The sequence below is a fragment of the Phasianus colchicus genome, chromosome 6 (assembly GCF_987193195.1).
Source record: "Phasianus colchicus chromosome 6, bPhaCol1.hap1.1, whole genome shotgun sequence".
NCBI lineage: Eukaryota > Metazoa > Chordata > Aves > Galliformes > Phasianidae > Phasianus > Phasianus colchicus.
The window spans coordinates 46,937,737-46,952,594 of NC_143441.1; the positions used below are offsets into that span (position 1 = coordinate 46,937,737).

Sequence of the window (14,858 nt, forward strand, 5' to 3'; positions counted from 1 at the left end):
TTATTAGAGCTTCCATAATTTTCTATTATTGTAACCTAACCTGAGTGACTGCAGTAGCAGAGTTGTCCACTTGTGCAGATGCTAATTGGCTAGCTTATGTTCACTGGTTTATCTTGCTCTTTCTCAATGCAATAAAAACAGTTTTTTTTTTTTTTACTCTGAATCCATGCTCTATCACATCCAGCTGAGAGCAGAATGCACTCTTCCTTAAGATACTCACCAGTTTTAAAAGTTACAGTTTCATTTTGTGTCTGTGTACCAATAGGTTTCCTTTCATGGGTCAGCCAGTGCCTGGGGCTCAGGCCAACGAAGGCCAAAACCACATGCAGCAGGCCATTACACAGGTAGTACAACTTGAGTTTACAGCACAAGTCTTAAATAATGATAACTAGATTTTGTTTCAATTGAATCATTATTTAATTTCCTTATCTGTATATTTTGCTGAAATTTCTAGGATGGAAGTTTGACACCTCAGATTTCTAGACCTAATCCTCCTAATTTTGGTCCTGGTTTTGTCAGTAAGTACACATCAGCCAATTCAATGTTTTATGATGTTATTCTAAATAAAATATCCATAAACTGATTTCTCTCAAAAAATTAATCCTTTTAAAATTGTATCATTTCATCATTACAGTATCAGTTCATGAAAGAATGCATGGTAAATTGTATTCTTTTTCTAGAAAACTGTCCTCAGAGAAGCACCACGATGAAAAGGGGAACCAGGAGGAACAGTTAATTAGTATTATTTGTGTTTGTGTGAGAGTAGTAATTGTGCTTTGCTGACAGGCTGCTACCTCAAAAATGAGGTCATAGAATCATAGAATCTTTGGAATTGGAAGGGATCCTTAAAGGCCATCTGATCCAACTCCCCTGTAGTTCATAGGGACACCAACAGCTCCATCAGGTGCTGAGAGCCCCATCCAGCCTGACCTTGGGTGTCTCCAGGGATGGGGCATCCCTGGCAACTGGTCTTCTATTGAGGTTTAGTATTCAGAGCTCAGTGAGAATGGGAATCTATTGATGGGTTATTTTTTATTTAAAAAGCAAAAATTTTTTGCATCATCATTGTCATTTTAAAAATGCCAATAAAAGCTTTCCAAGCATTAATTAAGCAAGATTGGCTGGGAACCATAGTTGCCAAAAGTAGACATATATAGCTCTAGCACATTGTTTTCTTTACTCTGCTCGCCCTAGATGAGTTGTAAGTCTTAGTCTCTGTGATGAGAAGGAGAAACATTAGCAGGAATTAAAACACAGTGTGTGCTGGGAGAGGAGGAACACATACAAAGAAGTGTTACTACAAAAGCTTTACTTGATATTTATGTATAAAAAACAGAAGCAAACACCTTCTCCTTTTCCAGAAACAGAAGCTGCAATACTGAATGTGCAATGAGAAGCTTTAGTAATCTTTTCTGTGTTAATTTCTGGTGAGATTGTAAGTGGCACTCAGCAGTAGCCTGGCTCAGGTTGGGGGTGGTGGTTCTGAGCAGTTGAGAAAATCTGTTCTTCATTTCAGCAGTAGTTATTCTTACCTGGACCTTGTTAATATTTCAGTACTTTCCATCTGCAGTTACTCTCCATCATTTCCACTCAGCTGTCCCTTCGGGTTACATGATTAGTTTCACAGAATATATCACTGAAAGAATTAGTGCCCCTTGAGGCTGTAGATAGCTCTGTGAATCGATTCAGTTGAGCTGTTAGGTTCAATGACTGTTTCTACTGCAACGACTGTGAAAGAGGAATGTGGTAGGGATTAGAGCACAAGGAAAAGGTGGTTGTATTGAAATCATACCGTTGTATGGATATCTTTATTCCTTATACGAGATAAACAAACGTTCCACACAAGGAAAATTCCATGCCTTGTTCCTGATTATCCAGTTCAGTGCCACAGTGTGATCCCAAGACAAATGATACTGTCACCAAACCTTGCGTCTCGCTTTCTGGGCTCAGTGCCAATGAAGTGTGTTATTGGACATGATTGTTTTGCCTCCAGAAAAATATATGAGAGCAATGGATTGCTCCTAGCAGATCACTATTTCTCATTTGGAAAATGAGTAATGTCACAGTTACAGTCTAAATGAGAGCACAGTTGTTTGTGGGAAGGAAAAGGCACTGATGCTGAAGGCACTGTGCTGGTGGTCAAAAAAAGTTATTTTTACAATGGAAACAAAATGTAAAAAACTTAGGTTTTATTGGTTCATTTTCTTACAGTAACTTACATTGTAAGGTAAATGTATTTTCATTTCTTCTATTATAATGTATAATAAATGATTAGTCAGATATGTGTCATGTAATCCGGATTTTCAGACATTTCTAAAAACAAATCAGCCTACCCCAATGCTTTTTCCATTCCTAATGATCCTTCAAAATGTCTGTGAAAAGAAGTGAAGCTGATGCCATCTGCGATTAGAAATAAGTTATCTGTTACACTTCAGAGTATAAATTTGTGCATTTCCTTTGGAATCATGCTCTGGTTTCTATGATCAGTAATGGCTGGGAGTTGGTCTCAGCTGGAAGGAAGTAGTGTTTCATCCACTTTCTATTTTATGTCTGTAGTGGAGTGTCTTTCTCTGCTAGTGGAGAATGCCTTTCTGCACTTGCTCACATGGTTGTTCCTGGAAGTGGGGAACTTGATGTGATGAGGGTGTTGTTGTGGAGGGTTTTGTTGCACTTTTCAGTATAGGTTAAATAACTTGTAACTCTCCCTTAGTGCTTAGCTATTCCAATTTAGTTTAAATTGCCTTGTCCTCTTCAATCAGCGGTTGATTAGGATTTAATTTTGAAGTATAAAGCAGGCCTTGGCACGTTTCCAGTCCCTTATACCGTCTTTCTTACATTTCTTGGATTTATGATGAATGTTTTTGATGTTCATTTTTTTCTTATATCTATTTTTGCTGTTATTTCTAAGTGGACCAAACTCCTCTGCAAGCGTCAGAAATAATTAGACATATTTCATTGAAATTTATGTCCTTATTCCTTAATCTCTTTCCCTCTATCCAAGTCTTTCCTCATGCCCTTTTCTGTGGCAGGCAGGGTTCCACTGGGCTCTGCAGCTGCTTTCAAAGCTGCATTTGCTCACTGGGCAGCAAGTGCACATGTACTGACCAGATAGCAGCCACGTCCCTCAAAATGTAGGGACTAAGTTAAAACTACTTACTCAGTAAAGGCAGTCTCCTTTACAGAGATCACTCCAAGTCTTGGTATCTCTTGAGATCTCAACTCTTCTGTCGAATTTGGCCGAACGTGACCAGCAGTTTCATAAAATAAGAGGGGAATGTGACTTTTAAACTTCATCTCTAAAAAGTACTACGAGATCATATCGTATGTTATTTCCCTTGTCTCCTAGATGATTCACAAAGAAAGCAGTACGAGGAATGGCTGCAAGAAACGCAACAGCTTCTTCAAATGCAACAGAAGTACCTTGAGGAGCAAATTGGAGCACACAGGAAATCAAAAAAAGCACTCTCAGCAAAACAGCGTACGGCCAAAAAAGCTGGCCGTGAGTTCCCAGAAGAGGATGCAGAACAGCTTAAGCACGTTACAGAGCAGCAAAGTATGGTCCAAAAACAGCTTGAACAGGTAATCACTGGGAAACCAAACTGATCACCTTGATACTGAGCTGTTGCACTGGTATGACTCTTTTCTTTAGGTCTATTAAAACATGGATTAAAATGCTGAAATACAGTGGAGGCTATTTGAAAGGAGCTGCTCTGTGTCATACATCATGTATGTCATGTGTAGCTGCATTACTGTGGATCACCAATGGCAGTGGAGTTGTAGGAGGATGTACTACAGCAAAAACTATGACAAAAAGCTGTTGTCGTAGTTTGGGAAGAGGAGAATTTCTTTAGCAAAATGATTTACAACAGAGTTCCTAGAGCCATGAAAAACAGAAGTGTAAGATTTAGACTGCAGAGGAGGAAAGTCTAAGCATGTAAGGCTCTTTTTCAAGAAGGAATGACTTTCTTACCTCTGACTTTTTCAGATGTCTTTATGTAATCAGTACCTCTTGGAAATATGCCAGATAAATGTTACTCCTTGAAAATCTCTCTTCATTACATTTTTAATGATAGCCTGTTTTTTTCATCTGTCTCATTTTTAGGTACTAATCATTAGTGTATTGTCTGCTACCGTATCCTAGCATAGCAGAGGTGAAAGGGGTATCTGGAGATAATCTAGCTAAGTCTCCTGATCGATGGAGAATGAGCTTCATGGTTAGATCAGATGGCTCAGGGCCACGTCAGTCAAGTTCTGATAATTCTTCAAAGGCAGAGGCTTCCCCACCTCTCTGGGGACCCTGTTCCAATGTGTAACCACTTTCACTGTGTGGTTTTTTTTTTTTTCTTTCTTTACATTTAGTTGGAATTTCACTTGCTGCATCTTGTAACTGTAATTATAGTAAATGAGACTAAAGTTGAGCCTGCAATTACTTTGATATATCAGTGGTTTGGCCAACAGTACTAAAAGTTATGTTCTTCAAGTCATCATTTAGAAACTATCTGCTGTGGTGTTTCCTTACTGTGCAGATGGGGAATCTTTTCATTGTCAGTGAGGAACAAGTAGTCCTGCCAAATACTAAAACACTTTAGACTTACCTTTTATTAATCTGAGGTTAAAAATTGGCAGCAGGCTGCTTGGAGTGAAGTCCCGAGTGATACCTGACTCCCAGTTTCTTGCCCCTGTGTTGCCTCAAGGCAGAGCATGCATTGGATGGAGTATGTGTTGGCTTGTCTTTTCACTATGCAGGAGTGCATAGTGAAATGTAGTTTCTTCTACAATGAATAACAAGCGGAATAAATGCAAACATACTAACTTTAGCCATCTCCATCATTTGTGCTTCAGTCTACTCTTACGGTGGGGTTATGTCAGACTAACAGCTGATAATGGTATTGCTGGCAGGTCCCTTTAGTGCCTTGTAATTAAGGCTATTTGTAAACCAGGCTAAATAACTGACTTTAGACCAATCATCCAGATCGTAAGCAGCACTTTCATAGACACCAGGATAGAAATCATTCAGTAAGTTTTCACTGAAGTATATTTTCAAGGACTTTCTATTTAAAACAATTCATCACTCTTTAAAATCAAAACCATTTTTGTGGAATCAAGCTTCTGTTGTTTCTTTTTTTGAAAAGGATAGACTGCATCTATAGAGAAAACTCTCAAATCCCTGTGAATTTTTGAGGCTAGTCACAGGCACAGAGAAACTGGAGCTGACTCAGTGCAGTGTGAGCTTATGTCTGACAGGGTTATTAGCTCAGGCACAGTGCCATGCAGACACAACTGTGTTGTTTCTATAGCTAGGGCAGCTTAACTGCTTTGGTGTGGCACAGTGCCTGTGTTAATAAGCTCTTTATCATTCTCCACTGCTCAGGGAGAATCACTAGGTTGGTCTGCACAGCTACTGGTCCCGTGAGGTCTTGTCCACCTCCAAGTACAGTCACAGGGCTCGTCACCACTGCATATCCAAGCATAGTGGTTTGGATGCCTCCTTGTTTGATCAAACAGAGCTGACACAGTTATGGCATTGTACCAACTGAAAAGTCCTGGGGCACTGGACTTGGTGGCTTTATGCAGTGGCTCAGTCTATCTGGCAGTATCAGTGCCAAACTAGAACTCAAGTCATCTTGGACCTGAGATTACTTTATTAAGTAGCCTTTTGGGCTTCATCTGTCCTGCATTCTGTATTGTGTCCTATAATATCTCTCTTGACCTGAGCTTTGTAGTTTCTCTTTTGCCCCAGACACAGGAGAGTGCTCTCAAACATTCTTACTTATATTATGGACTTTCACATCAGTACAAACAGCAAATGGAACTGCAGAAGTCATAATCTAACAAAGAGAAAGGAAGAGAGAGGGAGATTGCACAGCCCATGCATTACTAACCAGTGGATTACAAGCCCTTTCAACTTCTTAGAGAGCAGCATAGTTAGGCATCTACTGTGTTTCCAAAATACTCCCTGTTATCATGCTGACTCTATCATATCCTTTCATTGGCTTCTCTGATTTGCCTTAAAAATAAGTCACTGGACTTAACTTCCTGCATCCAAGTCCAGTTTATCTTCATCCTAAAATAAGTTTTTTCAAGCAGCAGTTGGTTTTTTCCTCTGCTGTGTGACGTTTGGGGTTCTGCCTATGAATAAATGGGATTTTGCCTCACCGTTTTCCTGCAAACTTTTTCATTTCAGCTGTATCTTCAAAAAAAAAAAAAAAAAAAAAAGTATATTGATGTGTGAATATCATCTATCTCACAGCTTCCTTTTACCTGTCCCCAGATATTGTTACATAGATGATTGGATCTCTACAAGGATCGCTTTGATTTTAGGTTTGTATGGTGTCTAGCACAGTGCAGTCTTGGTATATACAACCTTAGAAAGGGAGAGAAAATAAGACAATGCACAATTGCTGTTTTCACATTAGCTTCATTTTCTGCTGGTGAGATGCATGTTTTATGATTCTTCACTGTCAGTGCATATCAAAGACAGGTAATGACTTTTTTAATTTACAGATTCGAAAGCAACAGAAAGAACATGCAGAACTAATTGAGGAATATCGGATCAAGCAGCAGCAGCAGCAGCAGCAGTGTGGGATGGCACCCCATGCTATAATGCCTGGAGTCCAGGCTCACCCACCAATGGTTCCAGCAGGAACATCACCAGCAATGAATCAGCAAAACTTCCCCATGGTGGCACAACAGCTCCAGCATCAGCAGCATCCCGTGGTGATCCCTGGGCAGTCCAACCCTACCAGAATGCCCAGTATTTCTGGATGGCAGTCTACAAATCCCCCTGCAGGTCACATTTCCATGAACCCAGCAAGGATGCAGCCTCCAATGACACCGCTGCCAATTACTCCTGCTACAGCAGCTCCTGTGCCTGGTCCAAATGCAACTGCACAGTCAGGACCACCACCCAGGGTTGAGTTTGATGACAATAACCCTTTTAGTGAAAGTTTCCAAGAGCGGGAAAGAAAGGAACGTTTACGGGAACAGCAGGAACGGCAGCGCATCCAGCTTATGCAGGAGGTGGACCGACAGAGGGCTTTACAGCAGAGGATGGAACTGGAGCAGCACGGTATGATAGGGTCTGAATTAAATAACAGAGCATCCTTGTCTCAGATACCCTTCTTTAACTCCGATCTACCTTGTGATTTCATACAAACTCCACGTCCTCTTCAGCAGTCTCCACAGCATCAACAGCAGCAAATGGGACAGTTGCTGCAACAAGGTCCTGTGAACTCACCTCCTGCCACAAATTTCATGCAAAGCAATGAGCGGAGGCCAGTAGGACCTACGACTTTTGGACCTGATGCGTCCGCTGTTCCAGGTGGATCCTCTAATTTCCATAATGTAAAACAAACCCATGGGAATCTTCCTGGGGCCACCTTTACACAGAACCAGGTCAGGCCTCCATTTGCTCCTGCTGTACCTTCATCTGCAGTTCCTTCATCTGCAGCACTGAGCAGTGGTGCCCCGTGTGGTTCGGACACAAATGTGCCCCAGGGAGCAAACTTCCCTGGGTCGAGCCAGTCCCTCATACAGCTGTATTCTGACATAATTCCAGAAGAGAAAGGAAAAAAGAAAAGGACACGAAAAAAGAAGAAGGATGATGATGCTGAGTCAATAAAAGCCCCATCGACTCCACATTCGGATATAACTGCACCATCAACTCCAACTGTTTCTGATTCTACCTCTACCCCCACAGTTAACACCCCCAGTGAACTGCCTCGTCATCAGGATGAGCAGGAGTCAGTGGAGGTAACAGGTCCATCAGTACCTAATGCAGCAGAGAGCCAGGCCTCTCCAGAGCTGGAGTGTCAGCTCCCCAGCAGCAGCTTGCCACCAAAACAGCCAAATGTGAGTACAGAGACTGACAAGGCCAAACCAGACACACCTACTGGCATTCAAGAAGTTAAACTGGAAAAGGCAGAAACCGATCAGTGCTCAGATCAAACTGAGCCAAAAACAGAAAATCAAAGCACTGTTAAGGTGGAAGAAGATAAGGTCTCATCGCAGCCTCCCTCTTCAGCTCAGAGTCCAGCACAGCCAGCTGGAGTTCCAGCAGCCAAAGGGGAGTCAGGGAACGAGTTGCTCAAACACCTGCTTAAAAACAAAAAGTCCTCATCTCTTCTGAACCAGAAATCAGAGAGTAGCTGTCGAACAGAAGAAGAGGCTGCTGGAGATAAGAAGTTAATGGACAAGCAGAATCCAGCTGAAGGAATGGTGAGCTTCTTCCTGCTTTTGTTGTGCAATGGTTACCAGGTCTCCAAGGCTGGTTTTTGTCTCTGCTTATTTTTAACTGAGGGAGGGATTAATTCTTTGTGTTAATGGCATTATATGGTTTAATAATTTATAAGACTTTTTAAAACAACTAGAAAAATTGCTTTCTGTGGAGGTAGGGTATGCTTGAGACTTAGTAAATTTTAATTATTTTATTGTAGTCTTTAGTGTCTACACTGTTGTTTTATTAGTCTCCCAACTCTAAACACATCCTTGAAATAAGGTGTAAATACATTAAAATGAATAAAAACTGATAACCATAATTGTGAGCAGCAGGTAACTTAGGTAAATGTATGACAGGAATAGTTGTGAGAGTCCTTGTGTCAGGGTTTGTACAGAGCCATTTGGAATAATAACTGGGAAAAAGAAATCAGACCTTCTTTTGGCGTGAGACCACCTGCTGCATTGCCAAGTCCCATTCTGATTGTTTTTACACAACTGTCCTTCTATGTGAAGAAGGGCTTTGCAAATTTGTACTAGCAGTGATTTAATACAGCCCAGAACTGTTTCACAATACTGTTTCTGTTTCTAAACTCCAGCTACATCTGTACTAATAATATTAACTTATGCCTTCTTTCTCTAACCAAGTTTTCCTTTCATTATGCTCTTAGGAAAATCTCCAAGGCTACATGCCTGCGTAACTTTATTTTAGTGGGTGTTCTAAAGAAAATATTTCTGCTCTGTGAGCTTTAATGATAATTTCAGATGTCAGTGGTGTTGATGGTAAGTCATAATTCTGTGTGCAGGGACTGTGCAACAGTTACAGTTGCCAGTGATACAGTGAGGTAAACAAACTGTGTATGTGCTTTGTTATCAGTGAGGTATATATTACACTGCTCTTTCAGACTATTGTGCAATAAATTTGAATGGACTTTCTATTATAATGTCAAAAATTCTGCTTCACTTCCTTTTTTACGGCCAGCAAACTGCAGGAAACCAGATGCAAGGTGCATTTGGGTGTAGTAACAGCCAGCTTCAGAGAGCAGATGTGGGACATGAAACCAAGAAACAGAGAAATAAGCGAACTCAGAGGACAGGAGAAAAGGCAGCTCCTCGGTCCAAGAAAAGGAAAAAAGAGGAGGAAGAAAAACAGGCTGTATACCCCAATGCTGATACGTTCATCCATCTCAAACAAGTATGTATGCAGACACTGGATAGCTCATCAAGGGGACACTTGAAAAGTGTGGGTTTCTTATCATGAAAACCAAATGGATAATGGTGTCGAATTCTGAGTACAGGGTGGAGATAATTGTAATTTCTACAAAAGCAGAAAGTTTAAAGGCTTGGTTTAATTTCAGTTTGGATGATCTACTGACGTGGCATGCGTTCAGCAGTCTCAAAGCCATGGAATTCCTGCCTGCTTTGGCTGCTGTCCTTGCTGAGCTGCCACAGAGCTGGGAGCGGTGGCTCCCCTGGGCTGGGGGCCATCTGACAGGGGGTTAGAACTGGATGGTCCTTAAAGTCACTTCCAAGCTGAAGTGATCTATGATTCTTTGATTCCTGAAAAAGGAGAGGGGCCTGAGTTTGTGACAGTTGTCTGATAGTGGGTAAATTCCCTTTAAAAAAAACCTATAGAAACTACTAACAACTGGATGTCTGTGATGATTCTATTTTATAGTTAGACTAATTTCTACCTTTTTTCTTTACTTTCAATGTAGCAGCTTTCTCTCCTACCTTTGATGGAACCCATAATTGGAGTGAGCTTTGCACACTTTCTTCCCTATGGCAGTGGCCAGCTAAATGCTGGAAATCGACTTGTAGGAAGTTTTGGTAGCGCTACCCTTGATGGGGCTTCAGATTACTACTCCCAGCTCATATACAAGGTACAGCTTCAATCTGGATTTCCACTGTGGGCTCCCTGAGAGAAAAGTTCATTACGTTATTGCTGCCAGTTGGTTTAGATTTTGTGCCCTTCGTGCAACCAGAAGAGAATCATCTTCTGTCTTTAGACAAAACAGGCTGAGCAGTGTTGAAACAGACATTGTTTTGTTGTTCTGAAAGTTGAAATCAGTTCTAGAAACTGTTGTAAACAGGTTAAAATGTGCAACTATTCCAATTACGAATGGATGCTAACTAGTGAAAATTGTAATTACAGATTTATGGAGCAGAAAAGGCTGAATTCCCAGTACTTTGCAAAGTCATTGAAAGCACTAAAGCATTTCTTAATGTGAATTAAATGGGAAATAAACTTTTCTCATTTGTCCGCTAGGCTCTAACTAAAAACTCAGAGGGAAAAAAAAAAGATATTTGTTGATGGGCAAATAATGCACAGAATTTAAAACTCAGTGTCTGAGATCAGAATGGGAATATTGGGATAGCAGCAAGAGAGCAAACAGAGAATGAAATGTGATACTTGGTGTTTACTCCAGCTTGAGAATGGTTACTCTAGGCTGAGGATGGGGCCTGGCAGATTATGGTAGCTGTGGTTAAAAGTGATAATGCTTTCTGGTTTTGTATGCATGACTGCAACAAGAGTAGATGTTGAAATTTGTACTTAATTTTGGTTTAAAGTATGGACAATTAATTAAGCTAGTGAGAAATAACGTGGAGTGTGAACTAGCAGATGGAGGTTCTCCATGGTAACTACTTCAACGAAAGCTTGTCCTGTCCTAATGTGAGGCAACTTCCTTTTTAGTGAAAAATGGCTAACTCCTCTGTTGTGATGGAGAGTCACTGTGAAATTGCTCTCTCAATGTTTAGATCAGATCTTTGCTTAAACTGTAGGAACTTACCGAGGCTCCCGAAGAGTTCATAAAAATGGTCTTTATGCTTTTGTGTAAATAATTCAGCTGTACTTTCTGTCCGGAAAATATACTTCTCATGTAAACTTTATTTCTCTCATAGTATCATTGATAGAAAGAAAATGTTGTATCTCTTATAACAGGAAGTTATTCTGTGTGTTTAGTTGCATATTTGAGAATTAACTGTCACTGTTTATCAGTGGTACCTCTGGATGTAAAAATAAGGGAGTGGGTTACAATATTTAGTAGTAGAACATGGCAAGTTTTCACACTGTGCTTCATGGCTAACTTACAGTTCTTTACTCTCCTGCAGCAGAACAACCTGAGCAATCCCCCAACGCCCCCAGCATCTCTTCCACCCACACCACCTCCTGTGGCATGCCAGAAGTTGGTAAATGGCTTTGCAACCACTGAAGAACTTGCTGGCAAGGCTGGTATGTTGGGAGGCCATGATGGTAAGGCTAATGCATATTGTTTGCCTTATAGCTGAGTCAACTTTGTAGCAAACTAGGAATAGATAACTGGGATGTTCCTCAGATCCTGTAGTTTACTGTGTATGCCCAGCCTCTTTTTGAGCTTGTAATCAATATTACCCAGTTTTGTTTTATACCAGTGTAATGTCAAATTGAACCTTTTCCTTTCCCTTTTGAAAACATGTTGGGAGCTAGAAGCACTCTTAAGAAATGAAAAAGTTCAAAATCAACTTTGTTATGTTCACTACAAATTTCTTGCCTTTTTCTTTTTAAAGTGTGGAGATAAATCATGGACAGGCAAACATTTCTGAACTACAAGTGGATGAAAGCAGTGTTAACATCTGCTGTTAATACCTTGGTTGTATCTGGAGCCACTAGTTTGGCTCCCAGAATGAAAATCAGTAAGAAGAGCTGTACAGATGTTTCATTATGCTGTGTTTCTCTGATTTTAGTTACCAAAGCTCTGGGACCAAAGCAGTTCCAGTTACCTTTCAGACCACAAGATGATTTATTAGCAAGAGCAATGGCTCAGGGCCCTAAAACTGTGGATGTTCCTGCTTCCCTTCCAACACCACCTCACAACAATCAGGAGGAGTTAAGGTAGGTTTTCCCTGACATCTTTAAGTAACATATGTGAAACAGATTCTGCCATCTTTCAGTAGGAGATGAGGCTGTGAAGGTGTGAAGAAACAAAATCCGTTCTGCATGGCCATACAGTGCAGAGAACAAAGCAGAATCGTTTGTTCCAGTTAACTTTTAGCATGTGAGAGACAGCGTAGTGAAAAAAGGGACTTAATGCTGTTGTTAAACCCAGTATCCTGTTAAGTTACCAAGAATCTTTTACCTAGCTTTGTAAAAAGTGAAAGACAACTATATTTTTCCTGAAGGAACATAGAGATGAGATGACAGCAGTATGGTCCTAGAGTCAGACAGCCTGAAAACTCCCCTGCTTATCCTAACAGTTTCTGTTGCCATGAGAAATTCTTTCTAGATTATGAGAGTCTCCCTACAAAGATCTTGCCTTTTTCCTCCCTTTCACCTACCTAGCTAAATATGGGTGTACCAGGGAGGAATGGACAAATGAATTCAGTTAAACCAGAGAATTTGAAGTATTAAATACTAATTTTTACTCAGGTACACGGAGCAGTGGGCAACAGAGGCTGTAAAGGAGCTGGGCATTGCTACTGCCTCTCTTCTCCTTTACATGTCTTTCCCAGTAACCCAACTTGTGCAGTGGAGAATTAGCCAGCCTTAGCAGCCTATCACCTAATTACATTTCATGACTAGTAACAACAAGCATGATAGCTCCCTGTCATTATTTATATTACTGGTTCACAGAGTATTTTTGGCCATTTCCAAAGCAACTTTTTTGGGTTTTGTTCCAGGGCTCAAGATCACTGTGAGGACAGGGACACTCCTGACAGTTTTGTTCCATCTTCCTCTCCTGAAAGTGTGGTGGGAATGGAAATAAGTAGGTATCCAGACTTGTCAGTTGTAAAGGAGGAGAACCCAGAACCTGTTCCATCTCCCATCATTCCCATCCTACCTAGCAGTACTGGAAAAGGTGAGACTGCAGCAGAATGAACAATTAGAAACAGACTTTTTTTTTCCCTCCTACTTATAGGATTAACCTGGTGTATTACATTTTAATTTCAGGTTCAGAAGCCAAAAGGAATTACATAAAGGCAGAACCTGGTTCAGGAGCATTACCTGGTTCTGCCTTCTTTGCCTCTCAGCTTGGACCACCCCAGAATGGTCCTAAATCTGGCCTTATTTCTGTAGCAATTACCTTACATCCCACAGCTGCTGAGGTAAGAGAAATAAGCCTGTGTTACATACATAAAATAACTACAGAAGAGTTAGTTTATTCTATTAGTGGATGTGAAGGAAGTTATAGCATAGTAAAATAAAAACATATATTGTAGCCTTCTAATGATTCATCTTATTTCTGCCTTCCTGTCTGCCTGACAAAAACGAAGGTGTGTTTTTATTATTGTTTTTAGAATATTAGCAACGTTGTAGCAGCATTCTCCAATTTGCTGCACGTCCGAATTCCCAACAGCTACGAGGTCAGCAATGCTCCAGATGTCCCATCCTCCATGGCAGCAGTCAGCAGTCACAGGGTGAACCCATCTGCAGAGTACCGGCAGCACTTACTGCTCCAGGGGCCTCAGGCAGCACCCATGGGTCCTGCCAGGATTGCAGGGTCTTATGGACTGAAGCAGCCCAATATGCCATTTGCTGCAAACAGCAATGGTAAGTAGGCATTAATTCTTCTAAATTTTAATTGAGTCAGTTATTAATCCACGTCAACCTTATACATTCATGGTTACAAGTTAAATAGCTGATTCTCATTCTGAACAGTAGTTTTCTTGTGTGATCAGTACATGCAGGCCTGCTCCTGATGTTAACAATAGCATCATAGGTCCATCTCTGATTTCCTGTCACTGTCAGTGAGATACTTTTTCCAGTATTACACAATGTTATTAATTTTTGTCCAGCCTGGTTTTAAATATGTTGTTCTGGAAGGTTGTTACTGTGCTGGTTGACACAAGTTTTTAAGCACGTATTCCTACATTGTTTTAGTTAATCATTTCATATACAAGAATTTATTATTGCCTTGTTGTTCACACAGGTGATTTGACCTGATTTAAACAACCTCCCCATCAGGATCGAATTTAAAGTTTGCTCCCCTCCCCATCCAGGAGGATTCTTCTCCTCTGAGCCACTGAAGAGTATTGTGATTTCTCATAGGTTTGCTTTAATCTGTTCTGGTATCTAATAGACTGACTTATTGTGCAGGTATAGCTGGCTATAAGGATCACAGTCAGAACATTGCAGAAAGCTCAGCACTGAGGCCTCGCTGGTGCTCTCATTGCAAAGTAGTCGTTCTTGGCAGCGGTGTGCGGAAGTCCTTCAAAGACCTGCCTTTCCTGAAACAGGTACTGCAGTGGAAGTAGAGTTTCTTGTGTGTAATGGTCAGTAACCAAACCAGGGCAACAAACACTACTGCTTCCCAGGCCAACTGATGCCAGCTCCTAATTTCTTTGTATTTTCTCTTTTCTGAGTCCTAACTGAGGATGAGACATTCAAGTATTTGGTAGTGCAAATTAAAAGTGTTGAAATGTATTTCATTATATTTCATAGAAGAGGTCCCATAAATAGTGACCTCCTGAATTACTCTGTTGCTCTCTTTCTGTGACCACTTAAGAATTCAAGAAGAGCTTATGTGTAAGGCAGCACCACTTTGCCACTTCAGAAATTACTAGAAGAGCTGGAACGCTTTCACTGTGTCTGAACAAGAAGCAGATTTCAGTCTTGATGCTTTGTGTTTCATATTGTTTATTGTATGAACAGAATCCCAAGCTGC

The 14,858-nt window shown here is 40.8% G+C and overlaps 1 protein-coding gene across 13 annotated transcripts in view; it reads left to right on the forward strand.

Annotated features, from left to right (window-relative positions):
• KMT2C (lysine methyltransferase 2C) overlaps positions 1-14,858 on the forward strand; it is a 188,261-nt gene that overhangs the window by 163,526 nt on the left and 9,877 nt on the right. For 8 of the 13 annotated variants that reach the window (XM_090143163.1, XM_090143155.1, XM_090143157.1 and 5 more), the window contains 12 exons: positions 266-344; positions 455-518; positions 3,347-3,579; positions 6,505-8,217; positions 9,197-9,409; positions 9,933-10,097; positions 11,329-11,470; positions 11,941-12,088; positions 12,874-13,052; positions 13,145-13,299; positions 13,492-13,744; positions 14,291-14,430. In XM_090143163.1, coding sequence (XP_089999289.1) covers positions 266-344; positions 455-518; positions 3,347-3,579; positions 6,505-8,217; positions 9,197-9,409; positions 9,933-10,097; positions 11,329-11,470; positions 11,941-12,088; positions 12,874-13,052; positions 13,145-13,299; positions 13,492-13,744; positions 14,291-14,430 — 3,484 coding nt within the window. The remainder of the gene's footprint in view (positions 1-265; positions 345-454; positions 519-3,346; positions 3,580-6,504; positions 8,218-9,196; positions 9,410-9,932; positions 10,098-11,328; positions 11,471-11,940; positions 12,089-12,873; positions 13,053-13,144; positions 13,300-13,491; positions 13,745-14,290; positions 14,431-14,858) is intronic. The other 5 variants (XM_090143160.1, XM_031607839.2, XM_090143156.1 and 2 more) reach the window with 4 other exon arrangements.